Source organism: Emys orbicularis, chromosome 3 (assembly GCF_028017835.1).
Source record: "Emys orbicularis isolate rEmyOrb1 chromosome 3, rEmyOrb1.hap1, whole genome shotgun sequence".
NCBI lineage: Eukaryota > Metazoa > Chordata > Testudines > Emydidae > Emys > Emys orbicularis.
Genome location: NC_088685.1, coordinates 101,742,878 through 101,769,994, shown reverse-complemented (window position 1 = coordinate 101,769,994; position 27,117 = coordinate 101,742,878). Strand labels below are relative to the sequence as shown.

The 27,117-nt window shown below is 43.4% G+C and overlaps 1 protein-coding gene across 1 annotated transcript in view; it reads right to left on the bottom strand.

Annotated features, from left to right (window-relative positions):
- L3MBTL3 (L3MBTL histone methyl-lysine binding protein 3) overlaps window positions 1–27,117 on the bottom strand; it is a 159,877-nt gene that overhangs the window by 19,667 nt on the left and 113,093 nt on the right. The window contains exons 16-18 of the mRNA XM_065400933.1: window positions 25,216–25,224; window positions 18,312–18,444; window positions 9,748–9,754 (exon numbers count right to left, since the gene is read on the bottom strand). Coding sequence (XP_065257005.1) covers window positions 9,748–9,754; window positions 18,312–18,444; window positions 25,216–25,224 — 149 coding nt within the window. The remainder of the gene's footprint in view (window positions 1–9,747; window positions 9,755–18,311; window positions 18,445–25,215; window positions 25,225–27,117) is intronic.

Sequence of the window (27,117 nt, the reverse complement as noted above, 5' to 3'; positions counted from 1 at the left end):
CAGAGACTCAAAGGCTGGTTACAGGCTTTCAACACCAGTGGTAGGTCCCACTTCGGGAAGATCGGTCTGACTGCTGGTATGGCCAATCTGATTGCTTTGAGAAATCTGAGGGTTTCGCCAAGGAGCCTGAGGGTCCTGTGAGTAGTACACTACTTAGGGCTGATACCAGGTGTGCTATGGTGCTGTCTTGAAGGCCCTTATCCACACTTTCCTGAATTAAGTCTGGAGTGGCTGGAATCCCAATGTCCCTTGGATCTTCATTGCACTCTTGGCACCATGAACTGAGCTTGGTCCACACAGAGGAGTAGTTTTTAGTGTGGAAACTCTTGGATAAGAGCAGAGTCCTGATCACTTTGGAAGATAGCTGCACTCAGCCTAATGCTTCCTTTTCAATAGCCAGGCTGTCAGCTGAAGACTATCTGGGTCTGGATGGAGGAATGGGCTGTGGAAAAAAGATGTCAGGTCTCGATGGAAGATGAAACGGTGTTTCAGATTTCAATTCTATCAGATTGGAGAACTAGGATGGTCAGTATAGATTTAACACTATCACTCTTGCTTCTTCTCAATTTATCTTTTGGATCACCATTCCTAGGAGAGAGAAGGGCAAGAAATGTGTAGAGTAGGTTTTGCTGCCATCTGTCAACACAGCATCTGACTCCATTGACTTGGGGTCTGCTTCTCAAGTGACGAATTGTGGCTGTTATTCATTCTTGCAATTGGCAAACAGGTTGACTGAGGAGAGACCACATGTCTGCAAAATCAGAGTGAAGACTTCCTGGTTCAAGTATCACTCTGAGTAGTTGACTTTGCACCTGCCTTTGGTTCTGCTCCCCTTTTACATGTACTGTCTTTAGTTAAGGGAGAGTCTTGTCTGCCCATTCCATGGTCTCCATCACTTCTTGTTCACCCTGGGTTGTGAATGCATGCAACGGTGGTCATGTTGTCTGGCTGACAAACCAAGACATGGTTGCCCTCTAGGTAACTCTAAAATCTCAACAGAGCTTGTTTGGCAACTGTGGTTCCTATCCCCAGAGCTCCAGATATCCTACATTGTTCTTGGTCCCAGAAGTGCCCCTCCTTCCCAAACTGGCATCTATTGAGAACCTGCTGGCCTGGAAGGCATATGGGAAGACCCCTCTGCACGGTCCCTGGGACTGTCCATCATCTTAGGTGATCCAGTCCCTAGATTTGCATGTATATAGAGGAATGGTCCCATACTCTCAGAAGAAAGGCCTGGAGACACTTGGCATGTGACTTCATCTATGGGGAGACCCATATGTGCGAGACCAGCAGATCCAGTGGCCAAAGACACTGAGCTATGAATGGCCTCATGCATTTGTCCAGCATGAATAACAGATCTTCTATAATCTGTCTACCATCTTTCTCCGCTCCAACTCTGTCTATCGAGAGAACTAGGAAGCTTTTCCTGGTGTCATTGCAAAGCCATGTGCTTGGGGGGGCTATCCAGAGTCCTGTGAGCTCTGCTTTGCTGCACCTACTTAAGACCCTGGGTGGGGAGGGTGGATCAAAAGGCAGAATCTTTGTCATACTGAGGTTTCCTTGGAAGCTTCTGCTCCAGATTCTCCCCACCCCGACAGGGTCACAGTCTCTTCTTGGATACCACTGGTGTTGGTAGCAACCAATGGATTGCTGTGCTGGCTTTGACCCCAAAGGTTGAGGCTTCTCTGCAGCATCAGCTACTAATTTCTCTAACGTTTCCCCCAACAGTTCCTCACCTGTAAGTTTGGAAGCACAAGATATCTATTAGGATGAGTGATGACTATTCATTGGCATAACATAACATCCTTGTAGCCACCAAGTTAGAATCCATTGCTTATCACAAATCACATCAAGAGTTTGACCAAGATAGGACGAGAGATGCCTTATTTCAAGAAAGGATCATACTCCTAGAAGATGAGCCGCTTGTTTACTACAAAATAGGCTTTCCTTACTAAATATTAAAAAAACCCTTTGGTCTGAACAGTTATAGCCGAGGCTGCAGAGTGTGCCACTCTTGTGGTCTTTGGGGTCTTTTGGAAGGAAGTCCCCTTCTGAAGCTGTGACTAGGTCTTTCACTGGTGGAGCTACTGCTGCTCCAACCGTAGGCTCCCCAGTATTTTTTTTTTTTTACATATATAAACAAATATCTTAGTTTAACTTTTGGTTTAATCAGGTGTCCTTGTTGGATCTTATGATGCCCTCAAAGGAGGCAACAATGGGAAGACATATCATCATAATGCTTGACAAGAAAGATGCTTCACTAATATTAATAAGTTCCTTGCATGCCAATGACTGACATCCTGTCTTAGAAAAGTTCGATAGGTTTTTTGCATGTGTGCTACTTCATCCCATGGCTGTTTATGGGGGGAGGCAGTACATTGTTGATCCTGGTCTGGGAACCACACCAGAGAAGAGAGTTACTGGAACACATCTCAGTTGTGAAAATAGCTTGTCAGCTGTCCCTGGGAGCCTGAAAGGCTGCCTGCTTACTCCGCCAGGCTGGCTAGCACCCAAGTAAGTGCTGTAGGAGCAACCTAGTACCACCTGGAGCTTTACTCAAGAAATCAGGGTAATTCTGAACATGGGAAGGGAATTCTCACTTACCTCTCTGTAATCCCATGAAGGTGCAGCTTTGTGGGGAGTGGAATCCTCACACGCCTCTGGTCTGCCGCAGGCTAGCTGAAGTGCTCCAGGCTCTAATATAGAGTCAGTCTGTGGAGCAGGGGAGGGGTAGACAGGGAGACCCTTTCCTGCCTTTCAGAGTCTGAGCTCCCTTCCCTGACAGAGCAAGGGTTTATGTCTCAGGATCAGAAGGCACAATTCCCACTCTGTTGCTGCCTCAAAGCTTAGTCCCTTTCCCTGGTGGAGTGAGGGTTCTTGGGCTGAAAGCCAGACAGGCACAATTTCTCTTAGCTTGCAGCTTGAGGCAGGGTTACACAGGAGTCTCTGCATGCCCAGACATACTGCAGAGTTGGGGGGCGAGAGAGGATAAGTGTGGTACAGAGCACTGTGAAAGAGACTCTGTGAAGGAGATAAACCCCAGCAATCAGTCCCTGGGGGGGGGGGAGGCAAAGGAGAAGGGGGTTAACCCCTAATTTTCACCCCACTTGTTTATTAAGATTAATTTAACAACAGTACTCACTGCCTTGTGAAGGACACATTTGCTTTTGCCTTTTTGGGACCCAGAGTCTCTGGGTTTTGCAGGACTTACCTCAGAGTATCATGAAAACCCCGATTCATGGTGCAAAGAAGGGGAGCCATGTAGGAGCCCTGCTTCTCTCCCCAGGGATGCTAGGACCCACTTTAGGACTTGTGGGGGGACCCATAGCCCAGGAAGGGTCTTAGCTTTGCAATCTCTTGTTACCCCAGGACTTATCCCCTGGCTCTGCTGGATAAAGCCCTCCTACTTCTCAGAGCCTCTCCCTGTTCTGCTCTGTCTCTCCTGGTCAGGTTTTTCTGCAGTGGAGTCGAGGCTACTTGGGGTGACTGCGGCCCCAACATGCCTGTCTGACTCAGAGCTGAATGCCTTAGGACAGATAGGATTGGCTAGCTGGGTACAGGCTGGGCATGTTTTACCTTCTGCCAGCCTTGAGAAAGTTGGCTCACATGCAGTGCACCTTTTGGAGTTTGCCCAGTGCTTATACAGCTGTTCTGCCATGCCTGAAAGGGGAGCAGAGGAGCTTGGTGGGGAAGCGGGGTGAGGACAGAAACTGCAACAGAGTCTCCAGGAGCTGTGACCATTGTGCGGCTCAGATCCTGGACCAGGAGGAGGAAAGGAGGCTTGAACATAAATAAACACACCTTAACTGCCCCCAAAACACCTACAAATTACAAACAGAAAAAGACAGGAGTGGAGCAAACCACCACTTGACTACTGCCACCGAGGCAGAAGATTTGGTAGGAGGCAGGAAAGGGGAGCGTGTCTACCACAGGCTATGTTGCAGCTTTGCACAGCCTCCAGAAACTGCAGACAGGAGGGAAATAAGTCCATTCCTATCAGAATCGTGGGAGATGCTGGGCTGCAGAATAGATCCTGCTCTGGATATGCTGGATTACAGAAAAGGTGTGGATAGATGGCCAAATGCAAATGATCATCAAAACTGTGATGAGCTGAATGGTTCACTCAGACACATGCTGTGGAATTGCCAGATAGTTCAAAGTGTCTGGCAACAGGTTATTACCCAGTTTAATTTGATTTCCTTGATACAATGAAGAGATAAGGGATTTATCCAATGTAGTCACAACTTCATTAATTCACAAAAAACAACATCCTAGAAAAATGGAAGGCAAAAGAACAAGCCGAACTTGCTCTTCACTACAACAAGCCGACTGATCTATCTTGAGAGAGTCTCTGTGTAAAGTCACAGTTTTGTCCCTTTGAAGAAACATGGTCTGCTTTGCTAGAATTATATGATTAAAATCATGTCTGAGAACTATACCTACATATTAGCACAGGTCATTCAGGATTGAACATGGAGCTATTTTCTGTTCTGCCCCTCTTTTTTTTTTTGTCTTGTTCTTACTACTTAAATTCATTTGCTACATAAATTCACTTGAGTGTGTTATTTATCTATAGCATGGGAATTATTTTCTCTAAAAATTGCATGATGCCAATAAAATATATATATTTCAATATCACCTTAATAAAAATGCACATGAAAAAACAACTGATTGAAGGATGTTGGAGGAATGCATATTGGAGGAATCTGAAAGGTTGTTCCAAGGGGAAAAAGTTGCAGATTTTAAAGGTGCAAATAACTGAATGTTCTAACGAACATTTAAAAAAAATATATGGATGTCTAGGAGGAAGGGAAAGAGAGAAAGTCTGAAAATTTCTAATGGAAACAGGCTGGAAAAATCTGAGCACTAGGTGATCTTAGGTGCAAGATCTGGAAAGAGGTATGAAAAATCTTACGGGAAGAATTTTGGGAAAAAATAGACTGATCTATGTGAAATAACAGTCAATTTTATTTATTTAAAATAAATTAACTATAAAATAAATGTGTTAAACAATTTATTCATGTTTTCATAGGCTCTGACTGAATTTAATTCTACAAGCTCCAATTTTCTTTTTACAAAGATTCTCCTAAAATGTCCATAGAATCTATGTGGAGAAGGACATTCTACAGACTTTTGGTTAATTTCTGACCATAGTTATATTGGGGGAGGAGAGGGAAGTTTCAATTTTGCCTGAAGCATAAAGTTTAAACTACTATTGAAAGTGGAATATTGAATTAGATGGCCAAATTGGTCTGTTCAAGCATGGCAATTTTTAATATCCCTATCTAGTCATTTAATAATATTGTGTAAATATTCTTTCTTCCTGTGAAAGAAAAATAGGGAGAGATTAAGGAATCCAGCATAACATGGCATTCCTCCCTCCCCGTCCTATATTTTAAAAGAAAATATGTAGGGCTGTCAAACAATTAAAAAATTAATAACAATCAAGAGATTAAAAAAATAATCACGATTAATCAGCTTTAATTGCATTGTTAAACAATAACAGAATACCATTTAAATATTTTTGGACATTTTCCACATTTTCAAATATATTGATTTCAATTACAACACAGAATACAAAGTGTACAGTGCTCACTTGATAGTATTATTTTTTATTACAAATATTTGCACTGTAAAAAAGATAAAAGAAATAGTATATTTCAATTCACCTCAGACAAGTACTGTAGTGCATCATCTCTTTATTGTGAAAGTGCAATTTACAAATGGAGATTTTTTTTGTTTTTGTTACATAAATGCATTCAAAAACAAAACAATGTAAAACTTCAGAGTCTACAAGTCCACTCAGTCCTACTTCTTGTTCAGCCAATCGCTAAGATAAACAAGTTTGTTTACATTTACGGGAGATAATTCTGCCCACTTCTTATTTACAATGTCACTTGAAAGTGAGAATGGGCGTTCGCATGGCACTATTGTAACTGGCGTTGCAAGGTATTTACATGCCAGATATGCTCAACATTTGTATGCTCTTTCATGCTTCAACCACCATTCCCGAGAACATGCTTCCATGCTGATGACTGGCTCTGCTCAATAACGATCCAAAGCAGTGCAGACTGACGCATGTTCATTTTCATCATTTGAGTCAGATGCCATTATTTTCTTTTTTGGTGGTTTGGGTTCTGTAGTTTCTGAATCACAGTGCTGCTCTTTTAAGACTTCTGACAGCATGTTTCACACCTCATCCCCCTCAGATTTGGGAAGGCACTTCAGATTCTTGAACCTTGGGTTGAGTGCTGTAGCTATCTTTAGAAATATCATCTTGGTACCTTCTTTGCATTTTGTCAAAACTGCAATCAAAGTGTTCTTAAATTGAACATGTGCTGGGTCATCACCTGAGACTGCCATAACATGAAATATATGGCAGAATGGGGTAAAACCACGAAGCAGGAGACCTACAATTCTCCCCAAGGAGTTCAGTCACAAATTTCATTAACACATTTTTTTTAACAAGCGTCATCAGCATGGAAGCATGTCCTCTGGAATGGTGGCCGAAACATGAAGGGACATACAAATGTTTAGCATGTCTGGCATGTAAATACCTTGCAACGCCAGCTACAAAAGTGCCTTGCGAACGCCCGTTCTCACTTTCAGGTGACATTGTAAATAAGAAGCGGGCAGAAGTAAATGTAAACAAACTTGTTTGTCTTAGCGATTGGCTGAACAAGAAGTAGGACTGTGTGGACTTATAGGCTCTAAAGTTTTACATTGTTTTGAGTGCAGTTACATAACAAAAACAAAAAAATCTCCATTTGTAAGTTGCACTTTCACGATAGAGATTGCACTACAGTACTTGTCTGAGGTGAACTGAAAAATACTGTTTCTTTTATCTTTTTTACAGTGCAAATATTTGTAATAAAAATAATACTATCAAGTGAGCACTGTACACTTTGTATTCTGTGTTGTAACTGAAATCAATATATTTACAAACATAGAAAAACATCCAAAATATTTATAATAAATTTAAATTGGTATTCTATTATTGTTTAACAGTGTGATTAAAACTGCAATTAATCGTGATTAATTTTTTTAATCAAGTTAATTTTATTAGAGTTAATTGCTTGAGTTAACTGCGTTTGATAGCCCTAATTATATGTTCCATGAACAGATTCTGTCCAATCAGCTGTAGCTAGATCGTAAACAGTGACTGTTAGTCATCCGACCAAACATGTAAAAGAGAGAATTTGGGTCTAGTATGCTAATTAACGCTTTAAATAAGTAGTTACTAGTGTAATTTTTATACCCTTATCTATTCCTACCAAGAGATGTGATAACATTTAATAAATAATAACACAACAATAACAATATAATATAATATGTAACAGGATGCCAGAGAGCTTGGAAACCTCCTCAGCTTTGTGCTAAACTATTTTGAGCTTTACACATTCTTTTAACAGGTATCTTGATAAAAATCTATTGTATACTCAGAGTTAGGGCACAATGGCCCCCTTTTCTCTATTAAACTGAAAGATAATCCTGTGGCATTCAGTGGGGACTCAGCACATTTGAAAATCAGGCCACTAATTTAAGAACCTATGTATGAATTGAGAAGACTAAATCTAGACTCCTACTTCTGAAGATCTTGGCCTTGACTATTCTGTTTGAGGCAATTATCTTTTACCCCTGTACATGATTGTATCTTTCTAAAAGGTTAAGAGTGAGCTTTTCTTTGTTTGCAATCGATTAGTGTTACTGTATCATGCTCATTAAGGGCTTGATCCAACTCCCACTGAACTCAAAGTCTCTCCATTGATTTCTATGAGACTTGCATCAGGCCATAATTGCTTATTATAAAATTAAAAAAACACCTTTATGTATTGTCAATATTGTAATTGCTGCCTACATTTTATAAGGAAAATCTTTAATGACCTGGAAGTATAACCAGATACTTAATTTATGTTTTATTATTCTACTAGCTAAAAATAGTTGGGATCAATTTTTTTCTTATCTCAATTTTTGTACTCTGTATGTTTCAAGATGTATGAGTTATGATATATTTTCCACTTATTAAAGAAGAGAATTTGAATGTGCTGTCCATACACACACACACACACACACACACACACACACACATATATATTATATTCCATTTTCTGTTGGCATTTACTGTTGATCAAAATAAGAGGCCCTATGGTAATTTTTCTTTGCTTTGTCCTGTATTTCACCAACACAATTTCAGTTTAAACAGCAAGTGTTAAAGGTACTCTTTTAGGCAGCAGTGTTTATTGTGAAGAATCATATTTGGGATTATAAAAAAATCTTGACTATTACTGATAAAAGCATCACTTCATTTTTTCTATTACTTTCTATGGAAAATCTACAGTATCTATTTTCAGGAAATGGATTAACTTTCTATTGACTCCAGTAATCTAAACTTTGCATGGAAGTTTAAAGATTAAATGCCTAGTGCCTGCAATAAAGTTGACAATTTCCATTACAAGTTCATTTCCTTTAAAAATATTCTCCCCATAAAGTAATTTTGTTTTCTGATTTCACAGACTGGAAATGTGTCAGTTTCTTGAACCAACAGAGTTATCTGAGGTACCATAAATATGCAGTCTTGTAGCCGTGTTGGTCCCAGGATATTAGTGAGACAAGGCGGGTGAGGTAATACTTTTATTAGACCAGCTTACACAGACCTCTTCTTCAGGTCTGGGAAACTAAGGCTTTGTCTACACTAGCCCTTTTGTCAGTAAAACTTTTGCCGGTTGGGGTATGAAAAAATACACCACTGACCGACATAAGTTGCACCAACGAAAGTGCCAGTGTGGACAGCTATGTCCACAGACAGAAATGCTCTCCCACCAACATAGCTACCACTGCTTGTTGGGGGGGGGTTAATTATGCCTGCAGGAAAGTTCTCTCTCGCTGGCATAGAGCGGCTACAAGGGAGACCTTACAGCGGCGCAGCTGCAGCAGTACAGCTAACTCCGTGCCAGTCCACAGTTTTCCTGGGGGAGGTGGAAGAGTCACCCCGAGACCTTGAGCGGTCTCGACTGGTCTTATACGACCTTTTCCTCGGCAGTCGACAGGGAACGGCTCCTCTGCTTCTTCAGAGAGGTGCCTGCTCTGGAATGTGAAGTGGAAGCACACTTAGAACCCCATGACAGTCTCCAACCTAACGAGCGCCTCAGTACCGAAGCAGGGGACCACAGTTGGGAATTGCTCCCCCACATGAAGAACAGTGTTTAAAACCCCATGAGGGCATCACCAAGAAAATCTAAATTATCATAACTAATGCTAATCTAACACTCAGGGTTCTACTAACTATTTACAACAAGAGAAAACTAAACTAGTTGAGAGGTTGTGAGGTTAAGACCACACAGAACTCTGATTCCAGCCATGGCTGGTGCAAAGGAACTGAGGGAGGTTTGGGGCAGTGCCGCCTCATATAGCCAGAGAAGAGGCTACAGCCACGTGGTGCTAGTGCTGCCCCTCTACAAGTACTGGTAGACAAATTTACACTGGGTGCGCACACACTTAAGTGGAATGCATGGCTGTGTCTACTCGAAGTTTTCAATTACTGCTATGTTCTTTTTTTTATTCGTAAACATCTATATCAAAAAGTAGATTTGCAGATACTTTAATTAAGAAAGAAATCACTGAGTAGATCCAAGTTTCAGGGGATTGAATTGCTTCTTAATTAAGCAGTAAGCTTCAATAATCTAAACATTACTTTGAGATATCAACTCTATTTGATTAACATTCCTAGGCAGAGAACTGTATCTCAACTAATTTGCTATTATCACCACTTATAATGTGGGTGTTATGAATGTTTGAGATAACATGAAGATGCATAGAATTAAGCAAGGCTGTCTCATTCTAGTGTAGGATAATAGCCACCAAAATAAGGCTTCAAATTTGCAATGAGTTTAACGTGAGTAGATTGCTTTACTCACATGAAGCCCCACTGAAGTCACTGAAATGTATACATTTTAAATTTCACATATATTGACAATAACAACTTTTCTATAACACTAGTCAAAGTGTCTACTTTTAAAAACTAGCTTTAAATTTGTTTTAAAATTTAGATTGTTTTAAAAACTAGCTTAAACGCACCTTGCTCCTTTCAGCCCAAACAATTAATACAAAACCTCAGTTAGTTAAATAAGCACTTTTCATTTAAAAATGTGATTTATTTTTAAGGAGAACGCAAGGAAGTTCCTTACCTCTACAAAGTCAATAATTTCCCTGTTCAGGAATATATGTATCCCCTCATTTTCCCTACGGTTTGCATTATTCACTGGCTGTATACATTATGACACACTATTATTCTAGTCTTTAATTTAGAGACAACTGCATGGCTTCCTCATGCCTCCCCACGCCTTCCTGGGAATTTCACTAATAAATCACTGTACTGTATTTATGTAACAAGTTGCATTTCACATGTAGTCTCCAAACAATCCGTATTTCAAAGGTAGTTGAAAGACACATACCTAGAGGGTTTCTTGTCTTTGGCATCACATAATAGAAGCTCTTTGCAAGGAGATTTATTTTCTGTATCTTCCTGCTTTGTCGTCTCTGACACAGATTTCCCAGATGATCGATTATGAGCTGAAGATTTTGAGCCAGTGTGACCAGGGCTAGGACATTTTCTGTCACTATTAAAACAAATTGATAAAGTTTTGAAATCTGAGCTGTCAGTTTATTTTCTATGTGGTTGAAGATTCAGTGCTGTAATTAAAGAAATACCGATACAGCAAGAAATCATATATTTAAAGAAAAATAAAATGTCCTTCCCAACTACTAACAAAACTTTACAAACTGACAAAACTGGAGCTCCAGCTCCAGCCGCAACTTCAAAGCACTAGGTATACAGCTATGTTTAGAGCACTAGCACCAGCCCTCCTAGCTCAAGTCTGTCGACCTGGGCTTGGAGGCTCACTGCCACTTGCTCCAAAATGCGGTGTAAATTTATCCGTATTGTCACAGGTAAAACTCCCACTGACTTCAAGCCTACCAGTATAATATGAATACAAAAGAATTTTAAAATTTCTTTTCACAGTTTTTGCTTTTAAAAAAAAATGTATGCATTCTTGTGTCTTGGACAATCAAAATAGATTGGGGCCTGATACTATTCCCATTGAAGTGAAGTTACTATAGGCACCAATGGAACTAGTCAGTTTGTAGTCAATTTCACTTTCTAGTGAAATTACATTAGCACAATCCTACAATTTGGGGATAATTTAACCAGACAGTGAACTTTTAATAGCTGAACACCCTCTTTGTTTTTAACTTAAAGTGGGGCTTCTCCATGAAAACAGCATTTTAAATACTACATATTCAAAATTCAAGGGCATTATAAGTGAAAACGGAGTGAAATTCTGGAGTGCAAAAATGTCACCATTAGCACATTTCACTCAAATATAGCCCTTAGAAATATTGCAAACCCCTCCCCACTCCAGGTGTTTGCAATTGATTTTGGTGTAAAAGCCTGAAACTGTTGAAAATAAACATATAAGGAGCCCCTTGCCACCGCAACCATTTTCTCCCCAGTGCTTCTAATAAAAAACAGTTACTAACCTGTCCAAAACTGTTGCTCTTTGAGAGGTCTTGCTCATGTCCATTCCACATTAGGTGTGCGTGCGCAGTGTGCACCGTCGCCAGAGATTTCTGCCTCAGTGATATCGGTCAGACAAGCTCTAGCGACCTCTGGTGCCCCGCGCTCAAGCGCCGGTATAAGGAGCTGGACGGCCCCACATCCTCTCAGTTCCTTTTTGGTAGCTAACTCTGACAAAGGGGCAGGAGGGTGGATCGTGGAATGGACATGAGCAACACATCTTGAAGAACAACAGTTATGGAAAGGTTAGTAACTCTCTTTTCTTCTTCGAGTGCTTGGTCATGTCCATTCCACGTTATGTGACTCCCCAGGGGTACCCGAGGAGGTGGGCTCAGAGTTCATGGACACGTGGATTGCAACACTACTCTCCCAAACTTGGCATTATCTCTTGCCTGCTGGGTGATAGTGTACTGGGAGGAGAACGTATTTAACAATGACCAGGTCACTGCTCTGCAGATGTCTTGGATTGGGACCTTGGCCAGAAACGCCGCTAACGAAGCCTAAGCTCTTCTTGAATGAGCAGTCAAGATGGCAGGAGGTGAGACGCCTGCCTGCTCATAGCACATACAAATGCAGGAAGTGATCCAGGATGAAATTATCTGGGCTAAAAGCAATAGGCCTTTCATCCTGTCTGCTACTGCCACAAAGAGGAGCATGGATTTATGGAATGGCTTGGTCCTCTCAATGTAGAAGGCCAGGGAGTGTCTAACATCCAGCGTGTGGAGACAGTTCCTCTGAATTCTTGTGCGATTTCGGGAAGAAAACTGCCCAGAAAATAGTTTGATTATTATGAAACTGCGAGACCATCTTTGGGAGGAATGCTGGGTGGGGTTGCAGTTGAACCATGTCCTTATAGAACACTGTATATGCGGGTTCCAATGTAAGGGTCCTGATTTCTGAGACCCTCCTGGCCAAGGTAATTGCTACCAGGAAGGCAACCTTCCAGGAGAGATACGACTGAGGGCACAATGCCAGCGGCTCAAAGGGAGGACCCGTGAGTCTTACCAGGACTAGGTTTAGGTCCCATGGTGGGATAGGATTGCAAATTTGAGGGTAAAATCGCTTAATTCCTTGAGGAAGCAGATGGATATTTTGTGTGAGAAGACAAACCTACCGTCCACTGGAGGGCTGAGATAGCCACCAGATGCACCTTGAGAGATGAAAGGGCTAGGCCCTGTTGTTTCAGATGGAGCAAGTATTCCAGCACGAACTGGAAGGGTGACTGAATTGGTGAGAATCCTCATAGGGAAGACCACACCGAGAAATGCTTCCACTTGGCTAGATAAGTCACTCTAGTAGACAGTTTCCTACTACCTAGCAAGACCTGACGGACTTGTTCTGAAGAGGCCTGCTCCGCCAGGTTCAACTATGGAGCTTCAACGTGGTCAGGTAGAGCAGTGTTTTTCAACCTTTTTTGGGGCAAAGGCACACTTGTTTCATGAAAAAAATCACGAGGCACACCACCATTAGAAAATGTTAAAAAATTTAACTCTGTGCCTATATTGACTATATATAAAGTAATTCTCTTGAATAGGAATCAAATAAACACAAAGAAAGTATTTTATAATTACTTTATTATGAAATAGTAAGTAAACAGAAATATGAAAAATTATAAAATACTTTATTCAGTGCGCAACCTGGGCCTGTTTGGCTGAACACAAAGCTGATATTCTGAGCTATTTATAGTCCTTAACATCAGTGGTGGGATTCAAAAATTTTAGTAACCAGTTCCGACATTCAAGCAACATCTCGCGGCACACTAGTGTGCCGCGGAACAGTGGTTGAAAAACACTGAGGTAGAGGATCCTGAGGTTGAAATGGAATAAACGTGTGATCTTGCGAGATCAAGTCCAGGAGGGTTGGGAGTGGCAGCAGGGGTGCTACTGACAGATCCAGCAGCGTGCCAAAGCAGTGTTGTCACGGCCATGCTGGGGCTATAAGGATGACCCTTGCTTTGTCTCGCTGACTTTCAGAAGGACCTTGTGCACCAGAAGAATGTGAGAAAACACACAGAACAGGAGTTCTGTCTGTGCAAGTAGGAAGGCATCTGAGAGAGCCAGGGCTGTGACTGTGCAGTGAGCAAAACTGATGGCATTTCCTGTTCTGTTAGGTTGCGAACAGGTCTACAGGGGAGATCCCCACCTCTGGAAGATGGATCCTGTCTCCTCTGAGTGAAGGGATTACTCATGGTGAGAAGAGAAAAAGACCTGCTGAGGTGATCTGCCAGAGCGTTCCAGGCTCCCAGAAGATGGGAAGCTTCGAGGTGGATGGAGTGTTTCATACAGAAGTCCCACAGGTGAATGGCCTCTTGACAGAGGGTAGACGAACACACTCTTTCCTGTCTGTTGATGTTAAACATGGCTGCCATGTTGTCCGTAAGCACTCATACAATTTAGTCCGTAATCTGGGGTAGGAACACTTGGCAAATTAAGCAGACCGCTCTAAGCTCACTGACGTTTAAGTGCAAGGAGAGCTCTTCCTGGGACCACAGGTCCTGAGGTGCTTGAGGTGAGCCCCCCAACCTAGTTTGGATGCATCTGAAATTAGGGATATGGAAGGTCGGGGGGTAACAAAGTTAACGCCTGCACATACTGAACGGGGATCTCTCCACCAGTCGAGAGAGATGAGGACCAAGATGGGGACTGTAAGCACCTATTCCAAGTGGTGATGGTTTGGTGAGTACACATAAGCTAGCCAAACTTGAAGGGGTCTGAGGTGTAGTCTTCTGTGTGGTACCACGTAAATGCACACAGCCATGTGACCCAAAAGTTTGAGGCAAAAATGGACTGTCATGACCAGGTTGGCCTTGACCTTGGATATCAAAGCCGACATTGTTTGGAACCAAGACTCTGGGAGGAAGGCTCTGGGCCAGGTAGAATCGAGCACCATTCCAATAACCTCTATCCGCTGGAGGGAATGAGAGTCAACTTTTGCTCATTTATCAATAGGCCCAGGGCACGGAAGGTGGCTTGGACCAGGCTAATGCTGGCTTTCACTTGAGCCTCGGACGAGCCCTTGATCACCGCCAGTCATCAAGGTAATGATAGACTTGAAGGGTGTGCCTTCTGAGGAAGGCTGCCATCACCAGCATGCATTTTTTGAAAACCCGAGGGGCTGCCAACAGGCCAAAGGGCAGGATGGTGAACTGGCAATAAGTTGGTTTACAATAAATCTGAGGAATCTTCTGTGGCCCCGGAAGATGGAGATGTGGAAATAGGCATCTTTCGAGTCGAGGCATACCAGTCTCCTGGAACCAGGGAGGGAATAATGGAGACCAGGGAGACCATGTGGAACCTCAGTTTCCTGAGGTAACTGTTGAGGCAACGCATGTCTAGGATGGGTCGAAGCCTCCACACCCCCTTGGCTTTATAATAGCGGGAGTAAATCCCTTTCCCTCTCAAATTCTGAGGCAGTTCCTCCACAGCCTCTATCTGCAGGAATAGGACTAGAACCTCCTAGACTAGAAGTTGTTCATAAGAGGGATGGGGGTGGAAGGGAGGGGTGGAAGAAATCTGAAGGGTGTAACCTTCTTCCACCGTACTCAGCACCCAGTGGTCCGAGATGATGAGGGACCATGACAGGCTGAAGTGGGAGAGTTGATCTGAAAACAAAAAGGTGGCAAGATCCGGTAAGGGAACTGATATAACACCCTCGGGCGCCCCTTCAAAAGTTGTTTGGGGTCTCCCAGGTATCTGTGAATCTGGTAGTGAGGATGAGGTGGAGGGGGGCAGCTGCCTGTGCTCGTAACCCCTGCTCCGTTTTGAAACGGGTCCTGGCGAGGCACCAGAGCCGAGAAGCGGGTCGGCTGTTGAGGTCTGAAATGATTCTTTGAAGGTGCTGGGGAGTAGAGGCCCAGGGAGCTGAGGGTAGGCCTGGAATCTTTCCGACCGTGGAGTTTTGAGTCTGTCTGCTCAGAGAAGAGGGAAGTTCCCTCAAAGGAAAAATCTTGGATGGACTGCTCAGGTGGAACCCCCAAGACTGGAGCCAGAGCACCTCCTCATGACCTCAGCCGAAGCCATTGTTCTGGCTGCCACATCAGCTGCGGCTAGGGCTGCTTGGAAGGAGGCCCTGGCTATGGTCTTCCATTCCTCCATCACAGCGGAGAACTTTTGCCTGAAGTCCTGTGGCAATGAGTCCTTAAACTTTGCCATCGAGTCCCAAATTTTATAATCATACTTCCCAAGCAAGCCCTGCTGGTTGGAGATGCAAACCTGTAATTCACCCATAGAATAAATCTTTCTACCGAACAGCTTTTTAAAGTCCTTTTGCTTGGGGGTCGTGCCTAGCTGCCCTTGTCTGGCTCTCTCATTGGCCACTGTGACCGCAAGGGACCCGGGAGGAGGGTGAGAATTCAGGTATTCATATCCCTTGGCAGGAATGTAGTACCTTTTCCCTGCTCTCTTTGAGGTGGGAGGCAGAGAGGATGGGGACTGCCATAGGGACCTGACTGGACCCATAACGATGTCATTGAGGGGTAGGGCCACTTTTGATGGGGCCATGGCAGCCAAAATGTCAATGAGACTATGTGAGAACTCTTTAAGAACCTCCACCTCTAGCCCCAGGTTAGAAGCCACAATAGGAGGAAGAGACCTCTACTGGTGGGGGGCCTTCCTCCTCCTCTTCTGCACTGATCACATATGACAGGCCTAAATCCCGAGTGTCGGTACTGAGCTTGGTACCGGAGTCTGGGTGAGGTGCCCGATGGCGTGGGAGTCCTTCTCTTGGACACCACTGAGTATGAACAGCTGGAAGGGAGAAAACCCCACAGATTCCAAAATGGCCATTGGACCTGCCAGGTGCTGCGGGTGGCACCCATGCTGAGATCCAGTGGGATGTAAGTTAAGTACTAGTGACGGCCCCTTGGTTGTGTGCAGGACTCCACCTCCAAGTCAGAGGATGAGTCATCTTGAGGAGACCATCGGAGGGGGCGGTACCCCTTGCTTCTGCCAGCTGCTGCTGAGGGGCTGAGAAGTCTTTGCCGATGACGGTAGGGCCAGTTTCCCCCAATCGGTACCAGAGGATCCAGTGCTCATTAGGAGCTCTGGGTAACCTGTTCCCTTCTGCTCGATGCTCTCGTCGGCACTGGTCAGCAGAACCTGGAGTGTCATCAGTTCTTGGACACTGCAAAGGCCTCCGAGGTGGATGGCATCACAATCCCGCTGGCGCCACAATATTCCCCCGCTGTCAGTGGACAGTCCTGCACCAGACTCAGTGGCACCTGTGAGCAGGGTTGAGTCAACGGTGCTGCTAGTGGAGCGGGAGTGTCCCACAGGGGTCACACTCCGCTGCACTCCCCTTGCTTGTCCTTTCTTGGTTCCAGGGAGCGTCCCCTCTCAGACCATGTTTCTTGTGTTTCTTTCTCAGTATCAGAGCGGTTAAGCGGTGCCGAGAAGCGTGTTGCCAGAGGAGCACTTCACACCGAAACTGAGGTGCTCGCTGCCAAGTCCGACTAGCTTGGCTCCAACGCCAGCCTATCAGCTTTTATCAGACTAGCCCTTAGTCTAGCCTCCCTGTCCTTTGTCGTACAAGGCTGAATTTTTAGCAGGTTTGACAATGCTCTTGTACGTGAGCTTCCCTCAGACACTTCAGACAGCTGGAGTGTAGGTCGCTCACCAGCATGGGCTTGCTGCAGGAGGTGCAGGGTTTGAAGCCTGGAGACTGGGGCACGCCCGGCCCCAGGGGCACAGGATGCTCCTCTAAGCTACAAGAGGGGGGGTCTAACTGTATTCACTAATACTATATAGACTACTACTAGAAATTAAAACAGAACATAACGAAATCACTGACTGATTGTCTTGCCGAAGCAAGAGAAGTTGTTTCTGCGACTGTCATGAGTAGTAAGAAAGAACTGAGAGGGTGCGGGGTTGGCCGGGTCCCTTATATTGGCGCATGAGCGCGCAGCATCACAGGGCACTAGAGCAAGCGTGACAGATACCACTGAGGGAAAAATCTCCAGCAACGGCGCATGCAGCGCGTGCACACCTAACATGGAACAGACATGAGCAAGCACTCGAAGAAGAATAAATCGCCCCAGGGCCATAACTCCATACCTGTTGCTGCTCTTGCAAAACTCACCCCCAATAATTTGATTCCCCACTTTCCTCCCCAATAAAACCAAATTTATTAGGGCTGAAACAACGAGGAGTCTTGTGGCACCTTAAAGGCTAACAAATGCATTAGAGCATAAGCTTTCGTGGGCTTTCTGAAGAAGTAGGTCATAGCCCACGAAAGCTTATGCTCTAATACATTTGTTAGTCTTTAGGGTGCCACAAGACTCCTCGTTGTTTTTGCTGAAACAGACTAACACGGCTACCCCTCTAAAATTTATTAGGGCTGTTTTTCAAGCATCAACACTCATATATACACACACATCAGTGAAACTGCTCTAGCAAATGTAAAAATAAAATGAATCATTTCCACAAGTGAAATAAATCATTAAACAACTGATTTTAAACAATAATTAACATCTTAATGGTCTGTACACTTAGCAGGAGTGAAAATGCACTCTTGCTAAATCATACATAATAAAATCAACATCAATTTTTGTCAGCTTAATCATCTGCAGGCTCAGCTCTGACAGGGCCATTTCTTCTCTGGAAATGGTAATGTAGAGAAAAGCACAGGCCTTTCGAGACAATACAGCCTTCAAGTTCTGTAAATTATGTAATATAGCATTTAAATAAAATGATATTATTGTAAGTTGTTAATACTATTTAGATCTTAATTACTTGATTACAGGAGAGGCTGATCTTTCATTTACTTCTGTCTTTCTGTTCTTGGGGACAGATGGACTGGCTAGCGGTATCTCTCCACTTAAACGATCTGGTAAGATTTGTTCTTTGTTCAAGTTGACGTCAGAATACGGGCAGCTGACACCACCAAAAATTGAAGAGGAGAGGAGAAATACTTCCATTAGCTCAGACACTGAACAAACTTTCCTTAGTTTAAAGTGAACTGACTATAGATTCCAGCCTGAAAAAATGAACAACAAAGATGGAAAGAAATGCCTTGGTGTATTCTCACTTTAAAATATTATCAAATACACTAGATTTTTGACATGCCAACCTGTTTGCATCTATCTTACTCTTTCTTTCTACAGCAATTTACTACCACAGAACCAGTATTATGGCATAAATTCTAGAAACCAATAGAAAACCAAGCACGGATGGATGTTGGTTAAAACACCATCTAAAAGTGAAAACTGGAACTGTGCTACTAACCAAACTCAAGTAGCAAATATTTCCTTTTACTTCACAAAGAAGCAAACCCGCTGTGTTGGAATCAACAGAATCATGCTACCATCGTTATTTGTCCTGCAATACACTTTACAGAAAGAGTTACCACTACACTATTCAACTGGGACTGGGAACAGTGATTGGCCCACATTCTAACTGGCTGTTAGCATTTTTAAAATTATGTGACATTAAAAAAATATGTTAAAAGAATGTTATTTATATTACAAAGCCAAGCACTTGAAAGTTAGGAAATGCCAGATTTACAGTTGTTCACAACTTGGCCCATCCTGTGCAGTGAATGAGGCAGGGGTCCTGTGGAAAAAGTAGTGTATGATCATGTAATTAAAGGCATTATCATAATACACACAAGGGGGATGAATTAAGATTGCCTGGGTAACCCTAAAACAGACATTTACTAACTTTAAAGTCCTTGACTTTGCAACCTAAATAACATAGTTTTCATATTGGGAATTTCCTAGTTTATTTTTAAAATGAGCAATTGTAAAACTCTATTTCATTATGTGCAGCTGTAACAATCTCCCCATCCTCTATCATCAGCAGAACCCTAAAACTTCAGCATCGCCCTACCTGGCAAACTACATTAGATGGCAGCAGGAGAAGGCTGTTATCGCACACAGGAAAATGGGCTGCTGACGCTATGTACCGGGTCCAGAGAATGGTCAAGGAGAGCCCAGTCAAGCTCTCTCTCTCTCTCTTTCCCACCCTGGGAGATGAAGGACTCCTGTTCCAAGAGGTGTCCGTAGATGTAAGGGAGCTGAGCCTTGTGTAAGATCTGGAGAACTTACAGAGCTCATCTCTCTCCCCTTCACACTAGAAGTTAGAGCAGTTCGTGCCTATGTGCTGCCCCTGGGAATGGAGGGGATAGGAAACTGGAGCCATATTCTGTGTCTGAGGGGACTATGAGGGCAGCCCAGTTTGGCTCTTTCTTGCCCACTGCCCGGGCTTAAGGAAGTTCCTCCTTGATCTGATGCCCTCAAGGAGGAGGGATGGGATGTGTGCCAGGTCCAAGGAGGAGGAGCTGCTGGGGGAAGCCCAGCTTTCTCTTCCACTCTCCTGCTATATCTGCTTTGGCAGCTCCCAGCTGTTCAGTGCAATGTCTGCTGCTACAGCTGCTTTGGCAGGAATGGGAGCTCAGCCTCAGGATGTTCACTGATTTTGGCAGGCTGCACCAATGTTTTCCCGAGGAATTCGAGTTAGAGAAGGAAATGGTGATTTTTAACCTTTTACAACATTATGTCCACAAGGCCATGTGACCCAAGAGCTGAAAGCAAGCACACCCTGTTGTCATTGGGTGGGACCTGAAGCTTTGGGAAAGGAAGGCTATGGACTGACACCTTTCCATTGGGAGGTAAGCTGTGGCAGTCCTGAAGTTGAGGACTGCTCCTATTAAGGTTATGTGCTATACTGATTGTTACTTAGATTTGTCCAAATTCAGTTTCAGGTCCAGACAGGAAATAGCTTCCTGATGATTAAGATATTGTTTTGGATCTGGTTGCTTGATGCTCCATGAATTAGCTAATCATCAAGGTATGGAACTACTTGAACACCAGAACGATGGACATGGGTTGCTACTACTGCCTTGCACTTGGCGAAGACCCCTGGGGCAGATGACAGTCTGAAGAAAGTATTGCCATGTGGAAGTATGATCTGCAGATCAAGGGCAGGGAAGGGATGAAAGAGGCAAGAATGATATCCTGAACTTGATTTTTTTGATTAAATAATTTGCTTTCTTAAACCTAGAATGGAATGGAGCCTACCAGATTTCTTTGGGACCAGGAAGTACTGGGAATAGAAGCCTTTGCCTCTGTGTTGGTAAGAAACTTCTTCTGTTGCTCCCAGTTCTAGAAGAGACTATCGTTCTTGAAGTAACACAATCTCGGAGAAGGGTCCCTGAAAAGGAAAGAGGAAGGTGGGTTGGGAAAGGAGAGGGAGGTAAACTAGCTAACATATCCCTGACTCACTATGCAGAATACCCATTTGCTTGACGTGATGCTTTCCCAAGCACAGTGAAAAAGGGAGAGGCATGATCTGAAGGGAGAAGATATGCTGTCCTTGATTAAGAAGTCAAAATGATTGCTTGGATGCTACAGCTGTTGGGTGAGAAGGGCTTCCTGCCGATGAAGATGGTTGGTGATGTTGAGCAACCCTGGAGCTTCTTTTAGAGACATACTGTGACCTCTGTTCAAAAGAGGGTCTGGAATAAGATGACAGTCTAAATCAGTGGTTTTCAAACATTTTTTCTGGGGACCCAGTTGAAGGAAACTGTTGATGCCCATGACCCAATGGAGCTAGGGATGAGAGGTTTGGGTTGTGGGAGAGGCTCAGGGCTGGGGCAGAGGGTTGGGTTGCACGAGGGGATCAGGGCTCTGGGCTGGGCGTGCAGCTGGGGATGAGGGGTTTGGGGTGCACGAGGGGGTCAGGATTTGGGGGGTCAGGGCTGGGGCAGGAGTTTGGGGTGCAGGAAGAGGGCTCAGGGCTGGGACAGGGGGTTGGGGCATGGGCTTACCCGTCAGCGGTGAGCCAGGATGCAGAAGCAGGCTTCCTGCCCGTCCTGGCCCCACGGACCCCGCTGTGCCCTGGAAGCAGCCAGCAGCAGGACCAGCTCCTAGGCGGAGATGCACGCAAGCGGCTCCACGCGGCTCTCGCCTGCAGGCACTGGGCCTCCCCCCCCCCAGAGAGTGCAGAACCGGAGCTCGGGGCGGGAGCAGCCCCGTGGACACCGCCTAGAAGCTGGACCTGCTGCTGGCCGCTTTGTTGAAACAGGGGTGCAGCGCATTGTTGAAACAGGGAGGCACTAGCCTGCCACAGTTGGGCAGCACCGCTGACAGGACTTTTAACGTCCCGGTCAGCGGCGATGACCAGCGCCGCTAGGGTCCCTGGGTGCTGAGCAAGGTGACCCAGTGCCTTACATGCCACGACCCAGAACATTGAAAAACACTGGTCTAAATTGTTTCCTTTTTGTAACCTGAGTGTAAACTCTGAATGAATGATGCACTGCACAAGAGTCCTTTAGTGTATGCATAGTGTCATCTGTTTTGGCAGAAAACAGTTTAGACCGCTCCAAAGGTAAATCTTCTATTGTATTCTGCTGCTCCCTTGGAATGCCAGTTGCCTGAAGTCAGGACGAATGCCGCATGGAGATTGCAGCAGCTACAAAACATGAGGCCATATCAGCAGCGTCTAAGATGTTCCTTGGAAACCAAAGTGAAAAACTGTTCCCCGTATTCTTCTGGCAGCTTTGTCAGCAAAGTTAGAAATTGCACAAAAATTAATAAAATCATATTTTGACAAAAGATCCTGATAATTTGCAATGCTCATTTGAAGACTGGCGGTGGAATAAACCTTCCATAGATTCATAGATTCTAGGACTGGAAGGGACCTCGAGAGGTCATCGAGTCCAGTCCCCTGCCCTCATGGCAGGACCAAATACTGTCTAGTCCAGGGGTCGGCAATGTTCGGCACGCGGCTCGCCAGGGTAAGCACCCTAGCGGGCCGGGCCAGTTTATTTACCTGCTGACGCGGCAGGTTCGGCCGATCGCGGCCCCCACTCGCCACGGTTCACCGTCCCAGGCCAATGGGGGCGGCGGGAAGCGGCGCGGGCCGAGGGATGTGCTGGCCATGGCTTCCCGCCACCCCCATTGGCCCGGGACGGCGAACCGCGGCCAGTGGGGGCCACGATCGGCCGAACCTGCCACGTCAGCAGGTAAATAAACTGGCCCGGCCTGCTAGGGTGCTTACCCTGGCGAGCCGCGTGCCGAACGTTGCCGACCCCTGGTCTAGACCATCCCTGATAGACATTTATCTAACCTACTCTTAAGTATCTCCAGAGATGGAGATTCCACAACCTCCCTAGGCAATTTATTCCAGTGTTTAACCACCCTGACAGTTAGGAACTTTTTCCTAATGTCCAACCTAAACCTCCCTTGCTGCAATTTAAGCCCATTGCTTCTTGTTCTATCCTTAGAGGCTAAGGTGAACAAGTTTTCTCCCCCCTCTTTATGACACCCTTTTAGACACCTGAAAACTGCTATCATGTCCCCTCTCAGTCCTCTCTTTTCCAAACTAAACAAACCCAATTCTTTCAGCCTTCCTTCATAGGTCATGTTCTCAAGACCTTTAATCATTCTTGTTGCTCTTCTCTGGACCCTCTCCAATTTCTCCACATCTTTCTTGAAATGCGGTGCCCAGAACTGGACACAATACTCCAGTTGAGGCCTAACCAGAGCAGAGTAGAGCGGAAGAATGACTTCTCGTGTCTTGCTCACAACACACCTGTTAATACATCCCAGAATCATGTTTGCTATTTTTGCGACAGCATCACACTGTTGACTCATATTTAGTTTGTGGCCCACTATAACCCCTAGATCCCTTTCTGCCATACTCCTTCCTAGACAGTCTCTTCCCATTCTGTATGTGTGAAACTGATTTTTCCTTCCTAAGTGGAGCACTTTGCATTTGTCTTTGTTAAACTTCATCCTGTTTACCTCAGACCATTTCTCCAATTTGTCCAGATCATTTTGAATTATGACCCTGTCCTCCAAAGCAGTTGCAATCCCTCCCAGTTTGGTATCATCTGCAAACTTAATAAGCGTACTTTCTATGCCAATATCTAAGTCGTTAATGAAGATATTGAACAGAGCCGGTCCCAAAACAGACCCCTGCGGAACCCCACTTGTTATGCCTTTCCAGCAGGATTGAGAACCATTAATAACAACTCTCTGAGTACGGTTATCCAGCCAGTTATGCACCCACCTTATAGTAGCCCCATCTAAATTGTATTTGCCTAGTTTATCGATAAGAATATCATGCGAGACCGTATCAAATGCCTTACTAAAGTCTAGGTATACCATATCCACAGCTTCTCCCTTATCCACAAGACTCGTTATCCTATCAAAGAAAGCTATCAGATTGGTTTGACACGATTTGTTCTTTACAAATCCATGCTGGCTATTCCCTATCACCTTACCACCTTCCAAGTGTTTGCAGATGATTTCCTTAATGACTTGCTCCATTATCTTCCCTGGCACAGAAGTTAAACTAACTGGTCTGTAGTTTCCTGCCATTTTAAGCCAACCTCTTTAATTCCTTATACCTAGGAGAGGCTTTTGAGTTGATTGATGGAGGAAAACATATTTTAATTTGAATATTTTAATTCTGACTCCTTTACATTGTTGTGGCTTGGAGAGCCTTGCCTTTGCCCCCCCGCTTTCCCAGCTTTAATTTAAATGTCTCTCTCCTGGTATTGCATTTGGGGGGGGGGGAGGGGGGAGACAAAGGCACAGGCTCTGATTCAGCAAAATAATCATGTGTGTGCTTGATACCAAAGGGACTTAAGTACATGCTGAAATGCTTTGTTGAATCAGCATCATATAGTGATTAAGGCCAAAAGACTCTGAGTCAGGAGATGTAGGGTATACTCTCAGCTCAGCCACTGAGCTAGTGTGTGACCTTAGGCAAGTTGTTTAATCTTTCTGTGGCTTCCCATGCTCGCAATGGTCTTGTGTGGCTTGATTTATTAATGTACATGAAATGTTTTGAGGTCTTTGCTGGAAATTTCTATAAAAATATATTAAATATTATAGGTTGTGTATTATTAAAACAAACATTACAATGGAATCTGAAAACTGAAGGACACATTTAATTTGTACTTAGCTAAAATAATAACATATTCTGCAAAGGTGTGTGTGTGTGGGGGGCAGGAGATATTACAAAACATCTTGCACAAAACTCCCACCAGAATCTTTCAACTGCACACTCAGACTTCTGTTTATCAACTGTGTTTACACTTTTACAATTCTTAAACCTGAATTTAAACAGCCTTAAACCTCATTCTTCTCGGAACTCGCTTATTTACACAGTAAGTCTGTGGTTTTTATTTTAATATTTTTTTGAAATTTAAAGATATAGTGTTAATCATCAACTGTTATAATATTAATGATGCTCTAAGGCACTTTGCTTTAGCATATTTTTTGGTGCAAGTCAGCTCCTAATTAAGGTACTACAGAAAGTTGTAGGAACATTTCATAATGTAGTCCTTGATATTTGGATTACTCAGAGGAAAAAAAATAAAAAGAATTCCCATGATTTTCATTTGTCAGTTTAATTTTAACAAAGCACAGCAAGCATGAACTTACCTATGAGATATGTAGGTTTAAATCAATCAGTGAATCCCTCCTGAGCCTCACTGCCTCCAGCTTTCCATTTAACAGGCCAGCTATGAAGCATTAATAATTAATCTTGTTATACCTACATTAAATAAAATGTTTTCTTTATATGAGTCCCTATATGTCTTAAAGACAACCAAATTCATTGACTTGACAGGCCTGATAAGTTGGCTATTTGTAAATTAAGTTTGTTTTTCAGCATTTTCTCTTAAATGGGAACTCGGCAGCTCTGGGGATTTATAATGGCATTCTAAACCATTCAACTCTAGGTCACTGCTTTGAGTTCAATCCAGGTTAGTTAGAGACATTAAATTATCATCAGAGCTAGTTCAGTGGATGAATGTCCAATTTTATAAAAGCCCCCATCACAAATAGTACTAACTGACAAACTGAGCAGACAGCTAGAGGACTGAATTGGCACGGAGACTAAGCTACGCTAAGTGAGGGCTGTGCCACATTAAGATGGCAGTGCTGGGAGTAGCTTGCATTGCAGATGCCCATACTGCAACTGTTCTGGGGACACAGGACTACTGTTTCCAGAGCTGTCAATCCAGCACCTTTCACAGGCTAAGCACAAAATTTATTTTAAGAAAAAAAACTTTACTCTGGAAGACTCAAGAATAATTAAGAAAAAGTAAAAACATATACTGCTTATTATTTCTGTTTCTATGGCATTCGCGGTCTCTCCCGTTGATAGATACTATAATTCATGCAACTAAGTCACAGATTTGGAACGAATAATAAAATTGCGTCCAGTTTTATTGCTTTGCTGCCTAGGTAGTTCAGCAAATATAATTGTGTTCACTGTAATCACCCACTACTTGCCAAACATTAGGTCTTTTCTAAGTACAAGGAACACAAGAGATACTAATAAGGAAAGGAGGCCATTCCCAATATTATAATTGAAACTCTGGCTCAACATGAGCCAGTATTCTCTCTCAACATCCACATCTTGTTAAGGATTGCCTGAAACTATGATGAATGGAGAAATGTTCTTTTTCCACCCTGCTTAAGTGAAAAACTACAAATGTGCTATAACTGAGGACCTTTGGAGCAGACTAGCTTTAATGTTTATTCATCAAGAGTTGACCCAAGACACTAGCAAACTACAAAATACAAATGATTGCTTTTCATGCCTGCCAGGATTTGAAGATTGTTGCTTGCTATAAGCACACATTTCACGATCATAAATATGCAGCTAATTTGCATAATGCTACCTATTTGCGTACTGGTCCCACAGCGTCTACCCTCATTTCAAAATCTTAGATTCACTACTGAGAACAAGTCCTTATTATCATTAACTTTTTCAAGAAGTGCACACTTTAACCCTGTCACAATTAATCATCCAAGGCTTTTGTCTGGCTCCTAAGGAGCAAGCTATCAACATTATTTCAAAACTGCTTAGAATTGTAAATGATCCTTCTGCCTGCTTTCAGGCATTTACTCTGCACACATATTGCACCTTATCATGATAGATAAAGAAATACATACATAAATAAAAGCAGCATGGTTAAAATACAATTTGAGGTTGCTGAAATGAAAGAGCCAAAGAACTGTACCTGGATGTGGATAATTTTACCATTTTTACAATACATTCGCTAATTCAGGAAAAAAGTAGTGATACAATTTTAGAATCCTTAGGATGACCTGGATTCTCAAACCTGTAGGTTTCAGATAAACAAGAAATCTCATTTTTCCTCAGAGCTATTCAAACAGAAAATATATCCAGTTTGCAGGGCAAAACAAGCAGTGAAATAATAATGTAATGTATTTGCTATGAAGAAGCAAATCTTTCAGTTTTATGATCAACAAAACCCCTTTAGTTAGTTTTCTTATCCCCAGAGCTATTGGTCATTGTGTATACGATAGGATTTCTAAGACTACAGTAAAAATAAAATACAATAAATTGCAATGGACTTTCGTTCTCTCAATATTCAGAATGAATAATCAATCATTTTAAGTAGCACAGAAACTCTAGTTATAAAAGCAGAGCATGTATGAGCTAACTTTCATATACATCTCTTTCTCATTCTTACCCCTTGTAGGTAGGGTCTGATTGAGCTCTCCGCTGACATCTAGTGATGCCCTTGAGGGAAAAAACTTCAGGAGCAGACTGTGTTTG